Genomic DNA, 26,644 nt, shown 5'->3' with positions numbered 1-26,644 from the left:
GTAGAAATCACAGTATTTTTACAATGTACTTTTTATGTACCGAGTTCATTCGAAAGACTCCAGCGGACTTGATATCAACATGCATCTCCTACGCTTTTCAAGTGAATATGTCCCAGTTTTCTAGTACAACGGCGGCATGTTTCGCAGTGCGATGTTTCACTTCGCGAGAGAACTATGTAATAATTTACTATGCCGCCGTGGTTCGTTCGTATATATCTTTTAATGTCAAAGCGTTCCAGAACTAGAGTGTGAAATTAGATAGAACGTGTGTCTGTCTGCATCTCCGACGCTTTTCAAGTGAATATGTCCCAGTTTTCCCAGTACAACGGCGGCATGTTTCGCAGTGCGACGTTTCACTTCGCGAGGGAAACTATGTAATAATTAACGATGCCGCTGGTGGTTCGTTCGTATATATCTTTTGATGTCAAAGCGTTCCAGAACTAGAGTGTGAAGTCAGATAGAACGTGTGTCTGTCTGCATCTCCGACGCTCTTCAAGTGAATATGTCCCAGTTTTTCCAGTACAGCGGCGGCATGTTTCGCAGTGCGACGTTTCAATTCGAGAGAGAACTATGTAATAATTAACAACAACAACAACTTTATTTTAGCTATTATATTCTACCCCTTTGCTGGTTGGAATGGGGGGAATAAAATAACGAGCCCCTTCACAATAACGATATAAGTCCGATGGTGTCCAGAAATGTCAGAAGAGCTCTGAGCGCAGAGCGTTGCTGGGCTGGATCAGGCCAGGGACCAAGCAATTTCGATAGGGAGAAGGGGCGAGAGTCCAGCTGACGAAGAGACTCGGAGAGTGCGGTTCGTGAAGGTTGCTAATGGGACCAATGAAGAGGAATATGCTCCAGATCCTCAAGAACACCACAGTGGCAGCAGGTGGGAGAGTCAAGTTGTCTCAAGCGGTAACGCCACTGAGCTGTAAGGGCCACATCGAGGCGCATTCGGTGGATTAATGCAGTATCTTGACGAGAGGTGTTTCGTGGCATGCGGAAAGCGAGCGTTGGAACTAGTAATAATTAACGATGCCGCTGCGGTTCGTTCGTTCATATCTTTTGATGTCAAAGCGTTCCTGAACTAGAGTGTGAAGTCATATAGAACGTGTGTCCGTCTGTAATCTGTCTGTAAAGCGTGCTTTCACTGCCCTAGCCGAATGTATACAGGAGAAGCAACCAAACAAAACGTCTCTCCGGCTCTCTCGGCGAGCCTGACGCAATGTTGTTGTTCTCTTGTAATGGAGCATGATGATAGTGGAGCGGGCGTTTCGAGTTCGCTTAGATTCATAACTCTAGAGGAAAGCAATCTATTACAATTCAAAATGATGGTTGAATGCATTCTGCATACGCGGGTTTTGTCGGAAAGACCTGCAGAATACATATTGGAGCATCTGCCGTGTTCTAGTCTATTGATACTGTCGAAAGCGCCAAAAGGACACCTGAAAGCAGAGAACGTCAAAAGAACATCTGTATACGACATCTAATACCCCTGTCAATGTACCGTACAGCGCACGTCTCCTCTTCAAAATCGGAAAGCGAGACTCTCCGAAATGTAGTGAGTGTGGCGTTGTAGAGGATGTAGAACACATCCTTCTCAGGTGTCAGAAATACGTTGATGCTCGAAGGGCATTAGAGACGAGCCTCTCTCGTGTGGACTCCCGAGCCTTCGACATCGCGAAACTGTTAGGTCCTTTGTCGTCCGACAAGGCGCTAAGGGCACTTGAAGACTTCCTGCATACAACCGGCCTTATGAACATTGTATGACACGCTGAATGTGTGATGTGTCCTGTGTGTACGCCCAGCGATTCTGACATTTTACTCTCACTTGTTCGAAACTTTTGAACCACATCTTGAACTCCATTATCATCTCTGTTCTTCTCTGGACATCATCTCTTTGTTTTTTCATCATCTCATCATCTGTTTGTACTTTCTGTGTGTAAGTGTACTGGGGTAGCCAGTTCAACTTCGTCGAAACTCACATCCCCATTTTTTTCTTTATCACATCACATCACATCGCCCCTGTCACACGGCAAACTGAATGGCATCCCCAGCGAATGACAGTCGCACCGGATATCATTCGTTTGTATTGTGCTACACGAAGAAACAGAATGTCAAATTCTCACACATTTCTCAAATGAGGTGAGTGTCGATAATTAAGACATCGGCGCCGAACATATGAAGCGTTATACAGGTATATTAGTTATATTTTTATTTATGTTTATCGAAACTAGTGAAGCATTAGATTAGTTCAGAAAATCGTCGTGTTTTCGACGACGTTCATTTGGCTAAGGATCACAAGCAAAGACAAGTAAGAAGCCCATCTAGACCACACTTGTTGCCACTTGGCAACATGGCGACTGGGAGCGGGAGTAGTTCTCCGAAAAACGGTGTTAAGACTTCCTTCCTTCCTGTCAAAAGTTAAGATTGTAATAAAATATTGGATTAGCAACTGCTCATTCGTGTTCTTATTTGTTTTTTGTTTTTGTTTTTTTCAAACAGTTAATCGTTGTTGTCTTTGCTACCGCTCTAGTGACGAGGGTACGCAGTCCGTGCGAGAGGGAAAAGGGAACGAGTTCCCCGAACTCATGTTCCCCATTCCCCCATTCCCCATACCCCATTCGCATGTATTGCCATTTCATTTCACCGTGACACGGAACGAATGTCATTCGCTGGGAATGACGTTCAATTTGCCGTGTGACCGGAGTATATAACTGTCATCTGTACATGGAATTGAGTTTACATGTCATGTAGAGTGACTCGCTATATGTTCCTTCCCGGGGAGAAAGCTCCTTCCTTCTCGCAACAAGCGTCAGTTCCCCCCCCCCCTCCACTCCAGAACGTTATGATCATCCGTTTTGGAGACTTTAAATAGCCGTTAAAATATCTGGTGCATGTTGAATAAAGGACGCCCTATATTTCGGCCTGGAGGTTCTATGTATCATCGTGGCTGAACACAGAGACACCTATTGTGGAAAGAAGAATGGCGTTATTCAGACCTTTCTCCGCACCTACCAGATGAACTAATCCGTAATGCATATTGGATTGTCTTGCAACATGCGCCACAACGAATGTTTGGCGACCTATCACGTTACAGGAAGCGCTGTCTTAGTACATATGCCCTCGAATACATTTTCAATACTTGGAATGCAGTATTGGCTACTTGAATATCAAATGATGACCATAACGCGTCATCTCATCAAAGATGTCTGGATCCAGTGTTCCTTGATAAGTTGACACGTTAGACGCTTGGTCGCGCTACGCATGTTCAACTGTCATTGGCTTCACTGATTATTGAAGAGTGCCCGACTGGCAGGGGTACAAAAATGGCTAATTTCGCCGGGCCTAATAATTCGCAAATTCCTTAGGCGGGACGTTTAGGGAATATTTCGTGGAACTTTAATTTACACGATGCATATTCTGTGCGGTTGCACCACAGAGCCCGTTTCGCCTAAATGCTGGATGTGTGAGGCTTCCTAAGGATATCGGGAATTGTCGGTACAAGGGTGCCTGAACAGTAGCTCCCTCTGTGTAGGGTGAAGACAACCGCATCGTCTGCTACGAATTTCCGCCATCTTGACGCCCACGCACAGCTCGCCAATGTGCTCATAAAAGTGTACCGATACGCTTAGCTACGCACTACATTTTGGAGATGAGTAAATACATAGCCGGGGATGGGGATATGTTTATTATATATAAAATTAGGAGGGAAAGGTTACATAGCAGAGGAGGTTTGCAAAAGTATGCGAAATCGGAACACAGCATTCATGCACGGTAAGGATGGGCTTCGCGTCGTTCGCTTAGTGCAAAGGGTGGCTCCACCCTACCGAGAGGGAGGTCCATGTCCGATAGTGTGAAACTTATAAAAGTGCGCAAACCTGTACTAAAAAGGAGTAGAAGGAACTAGTGACGGCTAGAAACATAAAAAAAATATTTAAGGAAAACGTTCGTGTAGCAGTCTGCACTTATAAATTCAAATCACTAGGGCCGTTCGACTTAGTGAAACTCATTAGTTGCAGATTACAATTGTTCTATATTTTTCCGTCATCGTTAACAATATCCCGAGCAACGTGTCACCAGCCTAGGCAAGCAGACCACTCGTCTACCCAACGTTACTCCCTCGTTAACAATATTTCACGAGGTTTCTCATTCACGGGAAAATGACGATCGCGAAATTCGCGAAAATTAGGTCCTCGCGAAGTGCACTACTTTTACATAGTAGCTTTGCAGATCTCGTTCCTTTCAGATGCCTACAATAAATCATACCGCTCGAGCTGCGGGAAACTAATGCACAGATCTGATAAAGTTCGGAATACACTCCCGTCTGCAACAGAAATCAACGAATCCATGCTTGCAGAGCGAACTATCCCTTTAAAACCCTATTCCCCATCGAACATACAGTGATCGCGATTCTAAGGAATTTGGCCCATCGCTCCGGGACGGCTTCAAACCAAGTCACCTTGAATAGTGGCTGGTAAATGCGTGTCGCGCAGAGTGTGTACTCGTTGTACGGTGCCTGTATAAATCTTATGCCCTGATGCGCAAATGTAACGGCGTCATACATACATGCGTTGCATACTTCTCTTTGTGTAATGTGAAAGAGCGCTGCCATGAAAGTGGTACCGTAACAACTTTGTCTCTATGTTTTCCAGGTGGAAACTCTGACGTTCCTATGGGTCCTGTTTACGATGATCGTCGTCGGTAACAGCTCCGTCCTTGTTGCCCTGCTGCTGTCCAAGAACAGAAAATCACGCATGAATTTCTTCATCATGCACCTCGCCATTGCTGGTAAGTGGTTACGCAAGCGCGCGACAACAAAATAGGGGGATATGTTTATTAGAAACAGAAAAAGGAAAGAGGCTCGAACACTTTGTTTGTACAGTGTCACACTACATTCTTCCACGAAAGTACTTCACGCCGAAAGCGAAGAGTTCCATAACGACCATTCCATAATGACCGTTCCATAATGATACAGTTGATGAGATATTACGCGAAAAGTGGGCGTGCGAACGGCAGCGTATAATATTATTTACTACGCTTACGCAGCTTTGCGCCTAACGTGCCCACTAGGTTTTACTTTTTTTATAATTCATTATATGAGTCATCAAAAAGTGAGCACAGGGGACGGGACGACAAGACGGCACTTCCTTACAGCTGGTGTCCCCCAAGGAAGTGTGCTCAGTCCAGTGCTTTTCAATATAGTCTTGGCTGCTCTTCCTTCGCTGTTGCCGCGCGGTATCCGCGTAAGCTTGTATGCTGACGACATGCGCCTCTGGTGCTCTGGAAAACAATGGATGGCGCTCCAGAGAAGATTACAGGACTCTCTCGACATCACTGTTAACGTCCTCACCCAACGGGGGATGGATGTGTCGGCAGACAAGAGCGTCTTCTTACCTTTCACTCGAAAGCATTTAGCGAATTTTCAGCTCAGCCTGCGCGGACGTTCCCTCCATAGGGTAACTCGCCCTCGTTTCCTTGGGTTCATCTTCGGTCGTAACCTTACCTTGAATGCAGAAGTCGTGAACATCAAAGAGCGCGCAGCAGAACGCATAAATATCATGGAATTTCTCTCAGGATCCCGCTAGGGAAGTTCTTGACGATCTATGGCCGGTCTACATTCTTCCCTTGTTCGACAGATGTTGGCATACCATGCGCCTGTCCTTAACAGTGTCTACCCGACGTCCGAGTCACACATACAAAGTGTCCTAGCATGGAGCGCGAAAATGTGCCTAGGTGTTCCTCGAATTGCCTCGAATGTCACAGCTTCGGCGGAAGCGCTAGAACTACCTTTCTCAATACTTAGGATTCACGAATCCTTATGCCACTATACACCCGCTTAGTAACGAATTCTCGATGTCACCCATTGGTCCAGTCCATACTTAAGGGGCGTACATCGGCGGAGCGTAAGAGGCGTATCATGCATACATCGTGCGATAATGCCATATCGATCTTCAATCCCGAAGCACCAATACGCGTCGGACAACCATCCCGTCTGGCCGCTGCATCAGCTGATTGTCTACCTTGAGGTCCCAGGCATTCCGAGCAGGATATCAACACCTCCTGGCGTTTTACGTCAACACAGCCTTACTCTTATTGACAGCGACAGAAAACAGTTTTACACGGATGGATACATTCAGAACGCGTGATCTACGTGTGCTGCCGTCATGCCACAGGAACATGTTCAACAGCGTGCTCACCTGCCCCATTAAATGTCATCGACTACTGCGGAGCTTCACGGGATTCTGCTGGTGCTTCGTCACATTGCTTCTTCACCAACTGGCTTGTTGTAGGTGATGTTCACTGACTCGCGAGCAGGATTGCTAGGAATTCGCACTGCCTTCCTCTCTTGCCACTAAGAATAGGGCAGAGGGCGAATCCACATGAAACGGAAACAACAGCCGTTGCAGAAGCCTAGCCGCTTCCGCGGGACTTGTCTCGCAGATGGGGGTTTGCCAGACCTGAACCTATCGGCGGCTATCTTCACTGATTGAATGGACGTCGGGCTTGATGGGGTGTTCCCCCCGCCGGTCCTGCCGCGGTCGCTCCGTTGGCTGTGACTTCGCTGGAGATGGATTCATTGATCCTCAGCTCATCTTCGGATGAGCTTCTATCTTTCATTTATTGTTTTTTTCCTCCCCCACAGCATGGCGATACGACGTAGATTTGTGGTACCGGGTGTAAAGAGAGATTTGGAGTTCCTCCAAATCTCTGAAGGAATCTGAAGTTCCTCCAAAGGGAGATTTGGAGATCTCCAACACACTCCACGTGTGTTGGAGATTTCCGGCACAGGTCAAAAGAACCCCCAGGTGGTCCAAATCACCCGCAGTCCTACCCTGCGGTACGTGCAACATGTCGCCCCACTAGTCAGACAAACCTTGCGTGTAACATCACGGCACCATTGTTATTGTCCTCCGAATCGCACGCCGCGTGCCATTGAATCATTGGCGCACTGCCTTCGACTAGACGTCTCTTTTAGCCATGCCCAGCTCCCGTGGCTCAGTGGTTAGCGTGCTAGCCATGTCACGTCGAGACTGGGAGGTACCCGGGTTCGAATCCCGGTGCCGGTTGTGCTGTCTTGGGTTTTTCCTGGGTTTTCCTCAGACGCTTTCAGACATATGTCGGCACAGTTCCCCTAGAAGTCGGCCCAGGACGCACATTTCCCCAGGGCGTCAGTCGTGACGTTGCCCACATACGTGAGGCCGACAACGGCAAGCCCTTTCACCATCACCACCATCCTACAGTTAAAGATGGGAAAGGTGAACTCGTCGAACTGCCTCACGTGTGCCGTAGTGGAGAACACTGAACACATATTAATTAACTTCTCCAAGTACAGTGTCCAACGTAATGACCTTAGAGACGCCTTGGAAGTACTGGACCACCGTCCTCTAGACTTAGTGAAGCTATCTCGGAGAATGGTCGTGGGATCTTAGACGTCGTGGGAGAGCTGCTTTAATCACATTCATTGTGGACATTGCAACGCCTTTAACTTATTAGACCGTACTAATTTTTAGTGTCAAGTCTTCTAAAGTAGTCGGCTCCTGTGTTTTGTAGGAGCCACCGTCTCCATATATTTCTTCTAACTATAATCTAATCTAAATGAATGTCCTTAACGTCTAGCCGACTCACTGACCGATCCTTTCTATTTTCTGTATAAAGCTCAACAACTGAGAGCAGTTCTAAGGCTCAACCTGTTTGCTTTTGCATTGAAGTATGACACCGCATCATGTGCTTCAGAACAGTGTCAAACACTTGTGGTCCACATTTAACGCGCCTCTAGGTCCCAATAGATGCCCTGTCTTTTTTAGGATTATCATAATAATTTGACTTCGTATAATCTTGCAATTTAAATCTGATTACCTCTCCAGCCACGATGATACCTTAGCAGTGCCATTGTTTTCTTATATATGACACATATGTTTTCGTACCTCTTGTAGTTTTGGGCGAAAAGATAAGCACTGCATTTCACGTTCATGGCCCGTGGTTTCGTTAAAATGTCAGGTACAGAACCCTACATTCGAGAATGACAACCCAGTCAACCATAATTTTCTATCTCATTCGCCCTTATATCATGTTTCGGCCTCCTTGTATTATTAGAGACCCGAAATCTCGCAACAAAAAGCTGTGTCGCACTTAGTTCACTTACCTGCCACATTAGCGCTGCCTGTATGGTCCAAAAAGTTGTTGAGAAGACCACAATCCGCTACGAGGTGCGGTTATAGACTACCCTCTGTTTACAAACATGTGACTTCACGAGAAGACCGGGGTTCGAGGTTATATTTTGCTGTGCTGGCCAACATGCTAGAGCTGAGCAGGGATCGGAGCCGAAAGTGAACCCGAACCGAAAACCGCTAAAAACCCTTATTTTTCGCTGAACCGGAACACAACCGAATCAAAATAATTTCTTTTTATCTCGCGTTGAACCGAACCAGAACTGAACCTAAATAAATTGGCGGGTTCGCGAAACGGCTCAGGCACGTTGTAAGAGAACGGAACTACGATCTATACAGCGGATTGAGCCGCGCTGCCAAACAAATTCGAAACCGAAACTGAACAAAACGAAACTGCAACCCAAGTGCACGAATTATTTCCTCCTCGCTTCAGTTGTATTAGTTTTTACGTCGTCATCTTGGCAGTTGTACAGGCTTCCGTACGCGATTTTTGTCGTCCAGCAACCCCAAGTTTTCATTTTGGGCTGTGCAAATAACGGCCAGTCCCTGAGCAGGGTGTAACAGGGTGTATACGATGAGTGAACATAGAGAGTAGAGTACGCTACTGAAACGTTGCAACTGAAACGCAGATCTGTAACACGCAGTGATGCTTTGAGCCACTTCTGTGACGGCAACAACAAGAGCACATTTTGTTTGAGAACCGTAAAGATGTGCTTGCTTTTACTGTGGCGATGAACCTCCCCACTCTCCAAAGCCAAAAATAAAGTTGTTGTTGTTGCTTGCTTTTAACCCAGGGCCATCTGCTCAAAATTCACTTTCCTGAACAGGTTCGATCTGGTTTAAACCGGTTCGAACCGATATTTCGCGCGGCTACGGAGCTGAATCCGAAGCGAACCAACAAAAATAACGGTTCCGATCCCTGCGGCTGAGTTATTCAAAATGCATAACATAAACGACGATTTTAGTTCTCTTAAACGTATTCCATGACGTTTCGCACTCACCGTCAACCACTGATTTTGCCATAATTCCTGGCCATACGGCGAGGGTCATTGTGGAAAGTAAGTGAATTAGTAGGGCACGTAAACGAGGTAATGGTAGTAACCTGGCAAGTAAGCTAAGTTCCGCACAAGCTTTTAACGGGAAAATCGTGAAGCTTTTAGGTCTCTAGTGATACATGTAGGTAAAGGCCAGGCTAACACAGCATAACAGGATCCTGGAACCTCTCAGAAGCATGGCGAATTTAGAACTTCCACACTTCACACTTAACGATCAAAGGAGCAACTTTTGAACTTTAACGTGATGGATTAATTTAATCTCTAGCGTGTACCACTACTGAAGAGACGGTCCTAAAGCACTCCATTACTTTATTTAGTTCACAGCGTCAGGTAATTCAACCGTATTTCTTAATGTCGATCCTTTGTGACCATGTTTGCTATCCAGATTTTTGTTTCTTTATCTCACAACCACTCATGCCAATATCCACAGTCGTATAGCAAGTCCAGCATTCTGTGTCAATATAACACTGTGAGAGCCGCCTACTCGACTACATTGTAACATGATGTTTACTTCACTTTGCTGAGAAACATCAGAAGGCATTACTTCGTGTGGCAGCAACCTATGCGTCCTTGGGTCCCACGTGGCAGTTCTTCGTTGCCTCGAGTATATTCTTTGTCTCTTTTTCTTTCTTCTTCTTCTCGTATTTGGAACGCCACAAAAAAGAAAACTTTCCTTTAAAGCGTACGTCTTGTTGCACACACTACCCTTACACTTTTCACCTGTCTTCAACGCACGGATAGGCACCCTCACGATGCGTTACGTATAGGCGCTGAAACAGGCGGTGATGTCTACTGCTGATACTATTCGGACTGGACCTTTAAAGGCGTTTTTAGGCGAGACATGCTATGAGGCATTTTCTTCGTGTACGCTCTTGGTTGCCCTTTCATTCTGCTCCCCATTTTGTTTTCTTCTTTTTTTTTTTTCTTTTGCGTCACGAGGCGATGATGATCACCGTCTTTCCTATATGCTCTGCTATTTTTTTTTTTCTTTTATCTTCCCACGTTACCAGTAACTGAAATAGAACATTGCTGTAGAAGGCTCCCTCGCGCGATTTTTCCTTTACGTCTTATTCCAAGCGGGAGAGGAATTTGATTTTTGTGTTCCCGAATTTTCGATCCAGAGCATACTGAGAGAGAGGCAGGGACAATCAATGACCAGCGGCGATCATGGCGATAGGAAGGGTCGCGAAGATGGATTTCCCGTTGAGTTCGTGGTGCGATAAAATTCAGGCACGGGATACGTATAGCCGTGCAAAGTGCGATCGGAAAATGATCGCCACGGGATTGGCGTGTACAAACGTCTGTTCCAAAAGTAAATCAATGCAAAAAACGGAGAACGAGAGAAATAGGACGTTACATCTGCAATAATACCGATGACTACATTGGATTGGACCTTTTTTTTTTATGGATACAGTACGTAGTTCTCTATGCAGTTTCTTTCTTTTTGTATTTTTATTTTATTCGACATAGATTTTTGTCGGCATCCTGTGAGAGCAGCGCTAATGCCATATTGCACAAAAAAAATCTCCATTGGTTTCATGAACATGATGAACGGGGCTAAATGACTAAATTTCAACATCATGAAAACGGGGGGCGTACGAAATTTCTGTGGCAATTGTGAACTGCATAATGCCACAGAAATGGCGTAAATGTCCGGATACAAGACAAGTCAGGCCGGTTTAGGGTCAGAGGGTAATCCGACTCTATCCGGCTCTAGCCGACACCTGCTGGACGTACGAAATGCCTGGATTCAAGCGAAGACAGGCCGTGCCCGGATCAGATCGTGGGAAACCCGACTTTGTCGGGCTTTAACCAACCGGGTGAGTCAGTACAATCAGACTTGAGTGCGGAAGGCACCATGCGGAACGTATTTTCAATGTGAAAACCTTAAAATACATTAAAATGTAAATCCTTAGTGTAGCTCGACTGTAATTAACGCTTGTTGTGGGATCTTTAATGTCGTACTTCGAATGAATGTCGCAATGATTTAACCGAATAATTTTCTCACAGTCAGTTTTACGGTAGAGGAGGATTTGCAACATTTCCAAAATGTAGCAGCCCAGCCCCGCGCTGCAACCTGCTAGTGAAAGAACGCACAGCATTGTAAACTCATAACATTTATTTTGTACACTAGCAAAAGCAATCTAACACAAAGTAATAATGACAAACTGCACAGAGCTAGGAATGGTAAGGCTCGTATGGAAACTTCTCTCCGTTCTTTCGTTTACAAGGGTACTTTAGACAACAACAACTTTATTACAAGATGATGAATGGGGAGTTTCATCGCCAGGGGCGATACTCTACCCCATTGCTGGTGGTGATGCGGGCAATGAAATAATGAGCCCCTTCACAACACGGATCGAAGTCATATGGTTTCCAGAAAGGTGAAGAAACCTTTGAGGGCAGAGCGTTGGTGAGCTGGATGTGGCCAGGGACCAAACAATTTCGTGAGAGAGAGGGGGCGAGAGTCCAGCTCGTTAAGAGATCCGGAGATACGGTTCGGCAAGGTTGGTAGTGTGGGCTGTAGAGAAGAATATGCTCTAGATCTTCTACAGCACCGCAGTGACTGCATTGCGGGGAGTCAACTTGCCTCAAGCGGTAACGCCACTGCGCTGTAAAAGCCTTTAGACCTGTGTAACTCAATCGCTGCAAATTTAGTTCCGTGAAATTGAGCGACAAGCAGAAGTAGTCCAGAACCCTTATACATTTCTTTAGGTCATGTGGCACATCGATGATTTGCAACTGTGAACCTTCCGTGGTAACTTGTATAAGCTACCTTGAATCCTGTGTCATCGTATGTAAACAATCGTTCTTCTATTAGTAACAGTCGTTTCACAGCAATAGACACTAAGTTTGCCGTACCATTGAAAAACCTATCTACATGTAAACACTTCTAGTAATTTCAGTAAAATACTTATTTTCATATTATTCGAATGTATAAATGTATATATCTTTTATACAGCACAAACAGTCAGTAAAACAGACAGACTACTAGCAGTTAGAGTTATGCAGTTAAGGTGCACCAAGACCTGGCATGAATACTATCCCAGCATGGGTAATCCTGCAAGTACATTTCTGTCGTGAGGAAATTCAAGACAATAACATGATTTCGGCAGTGAATTCTTTTATTTGTGGTCAGATGTCGAAGGAAACAGGTCTGGCCTGATAATATTACCAGATCTGGAAATGTTATCCAGTTCGGATCCAAACAGGTCTGGAAACGTTATTCAGGTCAGATACAAACAGATCTGTCCAGATCAGATTATCAGGATCTGCAAGTGTTATGCAGGCCCACAAAATACAGATCTGGCCTGATTAGGATGCCAGATCTGGAAAGGACCCAATTCCTCGAAATTTTGATCAGGCCAGATAAAAACCAGACCTGACAAAGGGTCATCCTGGTATACGAGGTATGATGCAAAGTCACCGCGCTTCTGTTCTCATGAAAGACCTTCGCCGAGTCATGCAGACAATTCCATAGGCTACGCGCGGGATCTGCGTTCACCAACTCGCGACTGTTCAAATCGGCCCTAGGGAGGATTCCAGCTGCGGTCACTGTCATCATCCGGAAACCATCGAACATAACCTGACAGAACGTTGCGCATACCACACTATGCGGGAACCCACCTTGCATACTCCAGGTGTGGCATAGTGGCGGACATCCTATTCCCCGAAGGTTCCTATACAAAACGAACAACCAAAATTCGCAACCTCGTTTTCTTCAGGAAACGGACCTCGTGCAAAGACCCCTCTAGTGCACCTCTCATCCACCGCGCACTTCAGTCTCATTAGCGTCATTCATACTGCCCATACCCCTCACCCTGAACCCTTCTTCTTTCTTTTATTTTCTTTTCTATAGTCGTGACGATGTCCACTCGTGTGCCACGTGCGCACTTGCCACCAACGGCAAGTTATTTCGGTATCATGAAAGAGGTATCATTTTCTTTCTTTTATTTTCTTTTCTATAGTCGTGACGATGCCCACTCGTGTGCCACGTGCGAACTTGCCAACAGCGGCAAGTTATTTCGGCATCATGAAAGAGGTATAAAGGAGGGCTAACGTACTTTAGCCCTCCTTTATACCTCTTTCATGCCCTTGAGAAGGGTTGGAGGTATAAATAGGAAATCTGTACCTCTTCAATGCCCTCCAACGGTATATATCTGAAGCTAATAATAATTGGGTGTTTACGTCGCGAGACAACTGAGATCAATATATCTGAAGCAGAAGATATAAAAGAGGTATAAGAGCACATTACTATACCATATTTATACGATGAAAGATGAAAGTCACTGAAAAGGTTAGCCAGCTGTAGGACTCGAACCCATCTTCTGGATTGCCGGTCCAGGGCTCTAGCTAAGCTAACACGCCCATTCAGCGACTTCCAGGGTGCGTCATCTAAACGGACAAACCAGCCACTCTCTCTCACTCATCCTCCTTTCACTCTTACATTTTTGCTCACTCATACACACATTCCAGCCTCAGAACATCAGTTCTTTCATGTTCAACAGTTGCCGCCTGCGTCGATCCCGTCGTATGAATGTGTGTACGAGTGAGCAAAAATGTAAGAGTGAAAGGAGGATGAGTGAGAGAGAGTGGCTGGTTTGTCCCTTCAGATGACGCACCCTGGAAGTCGCTGAATAGGTGGTAGAGCCATGGAAAGGCAATCCAGAAGGATGTGGGTTCGAGTCCTACAGCTGGCTAACCTTTTCAGTGACTTTCATCTTTCATCGTTAATTTCTTAGGCAAATTGAGGCTTCGTATCTGTTTGTCCCTTCTATGTTGTTCCAGCCTCAGAACATCAGTTCTTTCATGTTTCTTGTGTATGCCCTTTCTGTTCTCTAACAGTGATAGAAACAGGGAGGGGTGATGCCGAAATAACTTGCCGTTGTTGTCAAGTGCGCACGTGGCACACGAGTGGGCATCGCCACGACTATAGAAAATAAAATAAAAGAAAGCAGAAGGGTTCAGGGTGAGGTATGGGCAGTATGAATGACGCTTATGAGACTGAAGTGCGCGGTGGATGAGAGGTGCACTAGAGGGGTCTTTGCACGAGGTCCATTTCCTGAAGAAAACGCATGAGATTGCGAATTTTGGTTGTTCGTTCTGTATAGGAACCTTCGGGGAATAGGATGTCCGTCACTATGCCACACCTGGAGCATGCAACGTGGGTTCCCGCATAGTGTGGTATGCGCAACGTTCTGTCAGGTTATGTTCGATGGTTTTCGGATGATGACAGCGACCGCAGCTGGAATCCTCCCTAGGGCCGATTTGAACAGTTGCGAGTTGGTGAACGCAGATCCCGCGCGTAGCCTATGGACCATTGTCTGCATGACTCGAAGAAGGTCATTCATGGGAACAGAAGCTCGGTGATTTTGCATCATATCCCGTATACCAGGATGACCCTTTGTCAGGTCTGGTTTTTATCTGGCCTGATCAAAATCCCCAGATCTGGTTCTGATCAGGAATTGGGGCATCTCCAGATCTGGCGTCCTAATCAGGTCAGATCGGTCTGGATCTGACCTGAATAACATTTCCAGGTCTGCTAATATGATCAGGCCAGACCTGTTTTGTATCTGACCTGAATAACATTAAAGATATGACGGCAGAAAAATAGGCGATGTCAAATTGCGGTGATGAGTAGATCAAAGAGTGATTTTAAGCGGTAGGAGCAACTTATTTATTTACACATGGTAACAAGACTTTCGTGCACGAGACTGCACTTCTTCAGGTTACAAAAATATGAACATGGTACAGGAACATACAGGGTGTTTCAAAAAACGTGTCATTCGGACTTTATAAAAAAACGGGGCGACGGAAAAATACGGGGTAAAGGGCACTTGTGTGGCAACTGAATTTGCCATCTTGCAAAATTATTTTCATTTGATTTTAATTAAAATAAATTGAATTTCTTTAATTGAACTCCAAAATTTCCCAAGTCAACCTAACGTTTTTTTTACAGAATTAGAGAGCCCGTAGCGAACTTAGTCAGATCCACTAAGAAATCCGCTCGATATTGCAAATGGAACTGCCCAAAAAAAGTCCCGAAATTGAGGCTTCCAAGTTTCGGGTATTCAACGGCGCACCATATCAGACGCAAAGAATCGTGGAGAGGAGGACTGCTCCTGCCCCCATGAAAGATAGAAGGTCGAAAAAACACAGGGCGGGAAAAAAGAGGCGGAATCATTTTTGTTTGCCGCTTATCAACGTATGGTGGAATGTCACCTGCCTTGTTATCTGCGCGTCTTCTGTTGCACGCCGGTCCGGCGATAAACTGTTCTAGCTTCATGGGGGCAGGAGCATGTCCTGCCCACCGCGCATTTTTCCGACTGATTTGGTGCGCCGTTGAATACCCGAAACTCTGAAGCCTCAACTTCGGGACTTTTTTTGGGCAGTACCCTTTGCAATATCGAGCGGATTTCTTGGTGGATCTGACTAAGTTCGCTACAGGCTCTCTAATTCTGTAAAAAAAACGTTAGGTTGACTTGGGAAATTTTGGAGTTCAATTAAAGAAATTCAATTTCTTTTAATTAAAATCAAATGAAAATATTTTTACAAGGTGGCAAATTCACTTACCACACAAATGCCGTTTACCCCGTATTTTTCCGTCGCCCCGTTTTTTTATAAAGTCCGAATGACACGTTTTTTGAAACACCCTGTATATACATTTATACATGTAAATATTATGTAAAAGAGTACTTTATTAAAATGACTAGAAGTGCTTACATGGAGGTAGGTTTTTCATCAGTTCAGCGAACTTAGTGTCTATTGCAGTGAAACGACTGTTACCAATAGAAGAACGATTGTTTACACACGATGACACAGGATTCAAGGTTGCTCACGTTATACCGGTTACCAAGGAAGGTTCACCGTTGGAAATCATCGATGTGCCACATGACCTAAAGAAATGTATAAGGGTTTTGGACTATATCTGCTTGTCGCACAACTTAACGGAAGTAAATTTGTAGCGATTGAGTTACACAGGTCTAAAGTACCCTTGCAAATGAAAGAACGAAAAGAAGTTTCCATACGAGCCTTGTCATTCGCAACTGTGTGTAGTTGCTCGTTATTACTTTGTACTAGATTGCTATTGCTAGTGTACGAAATGAACGTTTTGAATTTATAATGCGGTATGTTCATTTATTGGCGGGTTGGAGCGAGGGGCTGGGCTGCTACATTTTGGAAATGTTGCAAATTCTCCTTTAGAGTAAAACTGTCGTTAAGAAAATTATTCGGCTAAATCATTGTAACATTCATTCGAAGTATTTCGTGAAAGATCCCCACAACAAGCTTTAATTACAGTCGACTGGACAGTCGACTACACTAAGGTTTCTACATTTTAATGTATTTTAAGGTTGTCGCATTGAAACTACGTTCCGCATGGTGCCTTCTGTACGCGAGTCTGGTACTGACTCACCCTGACCGAGGTTCAGCACGTGTTGGCTAAAGCTTGACAAAGTCCGAATTACCATGATCTGATCCGTGCACGGCCTGACTTGTCTTGAATCCGGGCATTTCGTACGTCCGGCAGGTGTCGGCTAAAGCCGGATAGAGTCGGATTTCCAATGATCTGACCCTAATCCGGCCGGCCTATGTTGCACCCGAACATTTCGTTGGTCCGGCACGTGTCTGCTAAAGCCGGATATAGTAGGATTTGTCGTGAACGGATCCAGATCAGACCTGATCTGGCCTGCATCCGGGCTCGTGTCTCGCTCATCCGGAATTTTCGTACGGGGTACCATATTTATACCTCATCACCACGCGTTTATACCCGGGTACCAGGAATAGATCACCAGGCTATGCATTTCACGGTATAGATGAGGCTGCTTATATCTTCTGTTTCTTTATACCTTTATGGTTTTTTATACCTTTACTTCTGTAACGTGCTGTATCACATCGTTATTTTTTTTTTTTTTTGAGACGGTATATCAGCTAAGTTAAACGGATATTTAATTAAGAAACACTGACATCAGTACAGTACTATTTGAATCCACATGGTTAATTGATGGCTGCATAATATCTGTATTGCTGGAATGTTGAATCTAGATGTCCTCACCCTTAGGGTTGCGTACCAGACGAAGGCTGCTCCACAGTTCGTCAAGTCGCCACCAGTATATTAGTATGGGTTGCTCTGTAAATGTCTATCTCGCGATACATACAATACATCGTGCTACACATTACTGCGCAGAGCAATCTTGCGCCTCGAAAATGTTCTTTAGTTTTTAAGTCCATATTTTCTTTTCCTTTTTTCTTTTACATGGGTGCTTTCTACATCACAACCATATGCGCGCGCGCGCGTGTGTGTGTGTGTGTGTGTGTGTGTCAAAAACGTTTCTTCCCTCCAAAAGTGAATTTTTTAGTTCCCTCCCCTAAAAATGCCTATGCCTAGGTGTGATTTAATACCATGATGGTACTCGTGCAGACCATCACAGGGGAATAGAGCTGTGCCCCTAAAGGTATGGCATATAGCCCTTTGTTGAGGACTATTTGTTTATACCTGTAAGCGGGGCATAAAATAGTACTTAAGAAGGGCTAAGTTATTGAGCAGGCGATCTATACCTCTAAAGGTGTAGATTTTTCTCTGAGTGACAGTGTGATAGGCGGGTTATGCGGCCAGATGGACATCATGTAGGACAATGTACGCAACTCCTGCACTATTCATTACCATTACCTTTTAATTAATTGTTTTCTTGAATATGCGAGATAGCAGAACTGGAGGCAGTCATTTGTCAAATCCATCTTCCTTATTCAACATCCTGCCGTAGCGAAGGGCTAAATGCTCGATTAGCACGCGCTGATAACCGACCAATGCACACAGGAACCTAATAAATTGGCGGCCAGCAAGAGCTATCCAACAATAAGCAAATGGATAAATACAAGCGGATGAAAGAAGTGCCGCACACTTATAACATCCGAGAGCAGCCTGCGAATTAATGCTAAATGCTTGATTACCACACACAATAACCTACCAATGCACACAGGAACCACAGTGCCAAATACACATTCGTAATAAATTGGCCAGCAAGAGCAACCCATCCAACAGCAACCAAATAGATAAATGCCAGTGGATGAAAGAAGTGCCGCACACTTACCAACATCCGACATTAGCCTGCGAATGAATGCTAAATGCTTGATTGCCATACCTGATAACCAACCAATGAACAAGTGTTTATTTTACACAATGGAAAATGAAAAATTAGGAGCTATGCGATGACATTTCCCATTCTCATCACATTTTCGACAACGGCTTCAACCTCGGTCATTCCTAAAACCACTTCCCTATCATCAGCTCTGACTCAAAACCGCACATAATTGTTCGGCCTTTCGATAAGTAGGGTCAGTCGCCGAGTGAGTGACCTGGGACAACTGAGGACCATTCTGGAAGAAATCATATATGTTCTCCTGTGTCAAGGGACAAGCGCGGTCATTATACAGTTCTTGAAATAGAACGGTACAGAAAGTTGCAGGCGAAACAAAAAGAAAAAAAAATTCCTACAGATCTTGTCATAGATATCCTATGTCGGGGTAAATTCACGATGGTCATTAACTGGGTTTAAGTTATTTCTGTATAGCAAGCGATTCAGACGGTTGCTTGTTCAAATCACGTTCCGGTCACCAAATGTAGAGAAACACCATCTCCTCTGCAATCCATTCAGTGGGTGATACAAGTCATTCACTGGTATTCACCCACGAGGCACTTTCTTTTTGTAGTAAACATGTTGTAGATTTTTTTTCTTCAGCCAGTCTATTTCTGAGCACCAAATGCTACGCATTCCAATTATTCGATTTCTGATACAAGAGCCAGGAAACTTTTTTATAATCTTTTGACAAGAACAGTCCCATTCCGGGTCTTCTGTCTCTTTGGCCTTTCCATTTTCGGCCTTCTCATTTTCGGCCTTTTAGCTTTCGGCCTTCTGACAGTTCGGCGTTATGATTTTTCGGCCTTTTGGCATTCGGCCTTCTGATAGATCGGTATTATGATTTTCGGCCTTCTGATAGGCTTCCGTTCGCTCTCCGCATGCCTGCACATATCTCTCGTCAAGATGCCGCATTAGTTCATCAAATGCGCCTCGATGTGGCCTTCACAGCCCAGTGGCGTTACCGCTTGAGACAACTTGACTCTCCCCACTGCAGCCACTGCGATGCTGTTGAAGATCTAGAGTACATTATTTTCCATTGCCCACATTACCAACCTTCCCAAACTGTACTCTCCGGATCCCTTAACGAGCAGGACTCTCGCCCCCCCCCCCCTCTCACAAAATTGCTTGGTCCCTGGCCACATCCAGCACACCAACGCTCTTCCCTCAAGGCTCTCTTCACCTTTTTGGAGACCATAGGACTTCGATACTTATTGTAAAGGGGCTCATTATTTCATTGCCTGCATCACCACCAGCAATGGGGAAGAATATCGCCCCTGACGATGAAACTCCACAGTCATTATCTCGTAATAAAGTTGCTGTTTCAGTATGCGGGGCTATGCGAATATTGACATTTTTTTCGTGTGTGTTCACTGTGTATTCGATTCGAATTACGAATCCAATATGGAATTCCATATGCGAATGCCGACTAGAATAGATGTTTCTTCTAAACTGAGTATATACCCGAATAGTTGCGAAACTGTACACGTAAGGTCGAAAAGGACACGAGAGAATACATAAAACAAAGTGAGTGCTGCTTGATATTGGGATCCGAATGTACATATCTCGTGGGCATGCTGCACAGATGCTTTTTCTTCTCTCTTTTTTTTTCTTTTTTGCGTATGTGTGCTGTACATATATTCGCTTCATGTGTCCTTTCGCTTCATATTCGCTCCTGTGACATGTTTATCCGCTTCGTATTCGCTACGGTTTCAAAATTACTATTCGAAACGTTGCTCAGCGTCTCGCAGTTCGGTGAGAAGGGCGACTGTGCTGTGGTTGGCACTTTTAGCAAGTGTTCGGCAAGCATTGCTGGCGAGTAAAACAACTTTATTCGGAGATGATGAACGGGGAGTTTCGTCGCCAGGGGCGATACTCCTCCCCTGTTATAACTCGCCTGAAGTCTATCGTCCCCCTGGTCAGCTAGCCATTTTGGTTGCCCGGCACGTGTCAGGGAGCCATCTTGCACGACGCCCAACTTTCTCTTTCAAGAGGGGATTAGAAGACGGCCAAGGTCCTCTTCCCAGAGCTGTTCACGGCGACCGACCTCATTCCCATGACCAGAGACTACTTAAAGGGGCACAAAACAGGTCGACAAACATTCTCCAATTATTATGCCCAATGAAAGAATGTAGCTCACGATATCTAAATATGAAATTATTTTGCTTCCAGCGAGTGTCTTTAACACGAAACAATGCCATTCAAAGAGCATAATCCGCGCGAGCCTCTCCTTATCCTTGGAGCCGGGTCACGTCACTATATTCCAGCGTATAGCAACACCGAATTCTAGGCGCTGGAGGTGGGGGAGGTTTCGCTCTCCTAGCCAATGCCGGACCCCACTGAGACAAGCTGCAGCTCGCGAGGGAACCGGTTACGGGAACATCGCGGTGACCTCGAGGAGCAATACAGCACAGAGAACATAGTGCGCATGTGAAATAGAATATTGAGGGTTTTTGGTACAGTTTGAACTGGCTACCTTGGATTGGGCAAGTGGGAATACGTTTAGAGTTGACCTCACTTCTCGATATTCCAAAAAAAATTAATGTATAAGCGTCCCGTATTCTAAATGGCTGAAGATGCGCGACGTCAAAATGACGTGTCGCTATTGTCGCCAGGACATCGCAAGGCGGGGCATGAGGGCGAAAGAGTGCAGTGAATATTCATTCGGTTTGGAGCCATTATTTACTTTTTTGCGACAACATTTTTTTTGAAAACGTTCACCGTCGGCAACGTATCACAATGTATTTAAAAAAAGTGCGCCTCGTATACCTGTTTATTGCCCCTTTAAGCGGCCGCCTGTGGCCTATGCTGAGAGATTCCATGTAGACCTGTAAATATACTCCGTTACTCTGCTCGAGCACTTTGCCTCTGCCTCGCTTCCTGCCAGGGTTGGGGTTCGGCTTCGCTACCAAATCTACGGCTCGCAACACCCCATTGCTGGTGGTGATGTGGGGAATGAAATAATGAGCTCCTTCACAATAAGGATCGAAGTCCTATGGTGTCCAAAAAGGTGAAAAGAGCTCTGAGGGCAGAGCGTTGGTGGGTTGGATTTGGCCAGGGACCAAGCAATTTTGGGAGAGAGGGGGCGAGAGTCCAGCTGATAAAGAGAGTTCCTAGTTAGGAAGCCTAGCTAATTCACTGCTTCGTCATGAACACAAACAAAAGGGAGCACGAAAAAATGAAAGGTTAGCTAGACAGAGCCCGATTGCTATGTCAATCCGCTGTGCTTGTGCCAAGTACTCCCAATGTTCAGTGTTACGGTGCACGTCTTCCGTATAATGTGGACCAACAAAGCAAACAGACAGAAGTGCTTTGAGACAGAAGTACTACTGAGGTTACTGAGTACTGCCGAGTACTGAGTACTGAAGTAGTACTGAGGTTATGCGATTCCGAGTAGTCGCAGCCTCCTGACCATATCAAACAATTTTAAACAGAAAGTCGTAAAATAATGTGAAGCGCAATGCGAAACTTCATTCTTAATGTTAATTTTCTCTTTGCAACAAACGTGATATAAAAAAGTGATATGTAAAAACAAAAAGGCGTGTGCCTTTGTGCCTCTTCTTTCTTTTTCTGATATAATAATTAAGGCTAGTCACGCATTGCCAAATAGAATGTAATAGGTTTTCCTGTGAATCTGAAAAAGGTACAAACCCACCACGCTGCCTGTCGCAGTAAGCGCATCGCGTATGTGCATTTTCATGTTCTCAGCTCCTACCTGTCGGCCAGTATAAAAGCATCCGTTCTTATGACTTCTCGGCATTCAAGCATGTATACAATGAGGGATGGGCATAAATACATGTATGACGAGACAGCAAGCTAGGTCCGTTCCAGCCAGAGGCTACGTCTGGACTGCTTTATTGTTTGGCCAGCGGAACGGTCGCGGCACGAGATGATCTGGGCAGGTGACGATGAGATGATGACGGTCCCCCCCCCCCCCCCCAGCGTAGCAGTTGTAGTTAAACACCACAGGCTCCGGTTGGACGGTTGTCGAAGTGAAGGGTGCGGAGAGGAGAGGAGAGGCCCAGTGGACGCGTGCGCCCAGGCGGGAGTGGGGAAGAGGTTGGGCGGCGGATACAGTAGAAACATCTTCGATGAAGGCTGAAAGATGAAAGTCACTGAAAAGGTTAGCCAGCTGTAGGGATCGAACCCACATCTTCTGGATTGCCGGTCCAGCGCTCTACCTCTAGGGCTCTACCTCAGGGCTCTACCAGGGCTCTCTGGCTTGACGCGGTCCGCGGAGACCACCTGGTGGCGGCCGGCGACGTCCACGGTGAAGTGTTTGGACGAGCGGCTGATGACTCGTTATGGGCCGTCGTCTGCAGGCACGTACGAGAGCCGTCGTGGCGGACAAAAACATGGGAGCTGGTTTCTAGGTCTGGGTGTCGACAGGCATACCGTGCAGACGGAGGTCGGGGTGGCGTCGGACGCAGGTCTTGCATGGTGGCACGCAGGCGATCGGCGTAGGATGCGAAATCGGGTGTCGCGGCAGTAGAGGACGATGAGAAGAGGTCACCGGGAAGCGGAGTGTCGTCCCATACACCAGCTCTGTCGGTGCGCATTCGATGTCTTGCCTGACAGTAGCCCGCAGAGAAAGGAGGACGATAGGAAGTGCTTCTACCCAAGGCGTGGGAGAAACGGCCTTGAGCGCCGCCTTGAGGTCACGACCATCTGCCCGCTGGGACATTCCATCATCGCTGGTCGGGGCTCATGTGGAGGAAGACTACGTCCCCTACACATGTTTTTAGTATTTAAATATAAACACTAAATACTTTATTGAGAGGGGTATTTAAATACACTTGATAAATACTTTTCAACATGAGTATTTAAATACGAAATATAAATACAGTATTTAAATACCGTAACTACTACCATAAATACTTTGAGGAAGATGTCATCTGGAATTACGGAAATAACGATGATCATAACAACAAATCAGCAAGGAACAATACCATTTATTTGTTAGATTATCATGGTGGTTTCAATATTAGAGGTTTCTCGAAGACTGCATCTTCAGGCGTCTTTTGTTCGGCCGTACGATCAGATTCGCAAAGAAGAACAGAATCTCCACAGGTGCCGATGAACAAATGCTTGTGTTAAATTTGTCTAAGATGCTTCGTCCAACAAGGTAATCGCGGGTAGTCGTGACTGTTGTCCGCAACAACAGTGAAAAACTCGCCATCTAAAATGACTTGTCGCATGCACATGCTATAGCGCAAACACGGCATAACTGCGCCCCAAACTCACCCTTCTTCCCGAAAGGTCAGATGCAGGGCAATTTCAAGATATCAGTCAGTATATTCTGTATTTAGGAGTATTTATAAAGTATTTACAAGAATAAATAGGCGAAAATATAAATATAATATAATATAATATATATATATATATATATAATATTTAAATATAAGTATAAATACATTTTTCTAGTCTGTATTTAAATGCACAATATAAATACATGTTTAATTACAATGTATTTAAATACTGCCCATCCCTGTATACAATCTATTCTTCTTCAAAAAACCCTTACAGAAACAAGAAATATATGTCGATATCGTCGAATGTGTCTTTCTGTGACCAGTTGAGTACTTGGGCACTTCAGAAGAAAACAACTTAAAATACGATAGAAACTACACAACTTGAAAAGTACTAAGTTAAATACCTGAGCACTATTTCGGTCGTCAAGTACTATAGAGTTCACCAATATTTGACAACGTGGGAGTGGATCATCAGGACAGAATTTACGTACATAGTAAACTGGGGAATTGCGGTGGATTCAACCAGAATAGCATAAATTTAATCGACTAAGTAAGAACGGGGAACCAATACAGGATTGCACGCATTTATATAAGAATGTGGCATCGGCAATTTTGCGTCGTGATGGCAGAGGGAGAAGTCGAAAATCTTTTAAGAGGGCCGAGTAAGCAAATGTGTCGAACCGCGGGTTGTCTCGAAGGAAAAAGACAAGATCTCACATTCTACGCTCACTCGTTTTGAAACTTTCGAACTACATTTTGCACCTGAACCCGTTCACTGTATGTGCACCTGCTTGTATTCACCGTGTGTAGGCGTCCTGGGGCAGCCAGTCCGACTGTGCCGTGACTCACATCCCCATTCTTTTTTTTTTTCTTCACCTCATCACCATCACCATCGAAGATAAAAGTAGTGAATAAAGTGAAGTGCACGCCGTTGGATGGCTTCAAGGAGATCACTTTCAGTTATGCATAGTGCGCTTCATGCAGGGTTGCGGAATGCGATCACCCATTCCATTCCAATTCCATTCCGAGGAATGAAGATTTGTGATAATTCCATTCCTTTCTTACTCGGAATGAAAAGTTATGGCCAATTCCCGCTCCTGGAATAGTTTGGGAACCCCATTCCATTCCTTTAATTCCATCAATAAAAGAAAACCGGTAACCGTGCTGGGCAGCCTAGCAGTGCTATAGAGGAGATTGACATTACCCATCACGGAAAAAGCAAAAAGACAAGGTTATTTCGCCCTTGACCGTGTGGCACCGAGACCAGTCCATTCCAATTCCATTCCGCCTGCGAAAAAAATGCCTAATTCCATTCTATTCCTAGGACAACCCGCAACCCTGGTTTCATGCAACAGACGCGTACTCAAGTTGAGTACGCAATCTTCTGTGGCTCATCTCATAAAGTCAACAATACAAAGTTGACGTAGAACGTATAATTTGTAAAGTTTAATAAAAAAAACGGCCGGAGTATAAAAAGCCTTACCGGTGTAAGTTGAGTAACACCGTGTCCGAAGAGCGGAAGAACGAATTGCAGCGACGTGTTCGAGAAGCTTCAGGTTGGCGTCCAATATAACCCCGCGAATAGTGTTGACGCGACAAATTCTAGTGCTCGACATGAAAGACATAGCGAAAGTGCGTAATGTTCGCTTTACGGGTACAAGAAACAATTTTAGTTTTCGCAGCGTTGATCGTGAGACGGTCGTTGGAGCACCAATAAATTATACTAGCTATGTCTTCTTGTAGGAGGACGCTATCTGAAGCAAAGGATACAACTCGCATTATTTTGATGTCGTCTCCATACTGCAAGAGAGTTTAATGCTTCACAGAGGACCCGAAGTCGTTAACGAAAATATTGAACAGTAACGGGCCAAGATTGGATCCTTGTGGGGTGGAGGAATATATCTTTATTATGGGGGAGGAGGGAAAGGGAGGAAAAGGCTAGCCTGCGCTACGGCAGCTTGCTATTTCCAACAAAGTTGAATCGAGATAAAACAAAGTTAATGCAGCTTGGCGGCAGCGCTTCTAATGTAAGCCTGCCCCTGCGTAGTGCCACATCTCTCAAGATTCATGGCGTTTTATTCGACCGAAACGGCCCCATGCACGACAACTGGCTTCAAGCTCTGCAGGAGTTCCAGTCCAAGTGTCAAGCCGCGGAACCCTTCGACCTTTCGTACCTTGAGCGCGCCTACTTAGTGCAAACTGTATTCTGTGGGCGAGTGTGGCACCTGAGCCACTTGTTAATCGCACCACACCAGATAATAGCGAGGCTGCACTCCGCGATGCTCTCGTACTTCTGGAGGAAGCGTCGTAGGCCAATTGCACAGATCTTGCTGTCTCTCCCTGCTTCGCGTGGAGGAGTCTCACTTCTTGACATTGGCCTTATGAACAGAGGAATCGCTATGAAAACTGTGCTTCGTGTTCTAAATAGCGAGCCGTCGCCAACTCAAGTTTTGTTGCTCTACTGCATGGGCCGCCTCGCACGGGACCTTGTTGCGCATGGCTATGCCCCAGTGGCTCCATCGGCTGCGTCACCTCCACAGTTTCATGCAGCCGTGCACTCCTATCACCACAAGCTGTCCTCTGTTCTACCGAGTCATTTGCTGGCTTCTTCTCCTACCGTGCCGTGTCAGAAGCAGTCGTTTGCCATGACGTGGACAACAATGGGTCCGACAGCGGGCGACGCCCAAGAAGCATGTCGTGGTCGGTGTTGGTCGGCTCGTGGCTCCCTGGACCCCTGCGTGATGTGATGTGGTGGTTTGCCTGGGACATCCTGCCCACACGCGACCATCTCCATGGAACCTGGTGTCGACAAACACTTGTCCGTATTGTGCAAACGTCGAGACGAACAGTCATGTCCTCTACGAATGCCACACGGCGAGGATCTTTTGGTGTCTTGTTCGCCGTCACACAAATGTCGTTTGCCCTGTGTCATTCGACTGTCGCCGTCCGTCTCTCCGCCTTAGTATTCTCGTGTCTGCTTGTGGCGCCGACATATTGTGGACAGCGCGCTGTAAGGCAGTGGCACAACGTCG

At 45.5% G+C, this 26,644-nt stretch overlaps 1 protein-coding gene across 5 annotated transcripts in view; it reads left to right on the top strand.

Annotated features, from left to right (window-relative positions):
- The window catches only part of LOC135388691 (cardioacceleratory peptide receptor-like), a 404,160-nt gene that overhangs the window by 324,319 nt on the left and 53,197 nt on the right, over window positions 1-26,644 (top strand). For all 5 annotated transcript variants that reach the window (XR_010421500.1, XM_064618404.1, XM_064618407.1 and 2 more), the window contains one exon: window positions 4,656-4,791. Coding sequence is in view for 4 of the 5 variants with exons in the window: in XM_064618404.1 (XP_064474474.1) it covers window positions 4,656-4,791 (136 nt within the window). In the remaining variant the exon portion in view is untranslated. The remainder of the gene's footprint in view (window positions 1-4,655; window positions 4,792-26,644) is intronic.

Source organism: Ornithodoros turicata, chromosome 3, assembly GCF_037126465.1.
Source record: "Ornithodoros turicata isolate Travis chromosome 3, ASM3712646v1, whole genome shotgun sequence".
NCBI classification, from domain to species: domain Eukaryota; kingdom Metazoa; phylum Arthropoda; class Arachnida; order Ixodida; family Argasidae; genus Ornithodoros; species Ornithodoros turicata.
Note: the sequence above shows the minus strand (reverse complement) of the source record. Positions and strands in the feature narration are given on the sequence as shown.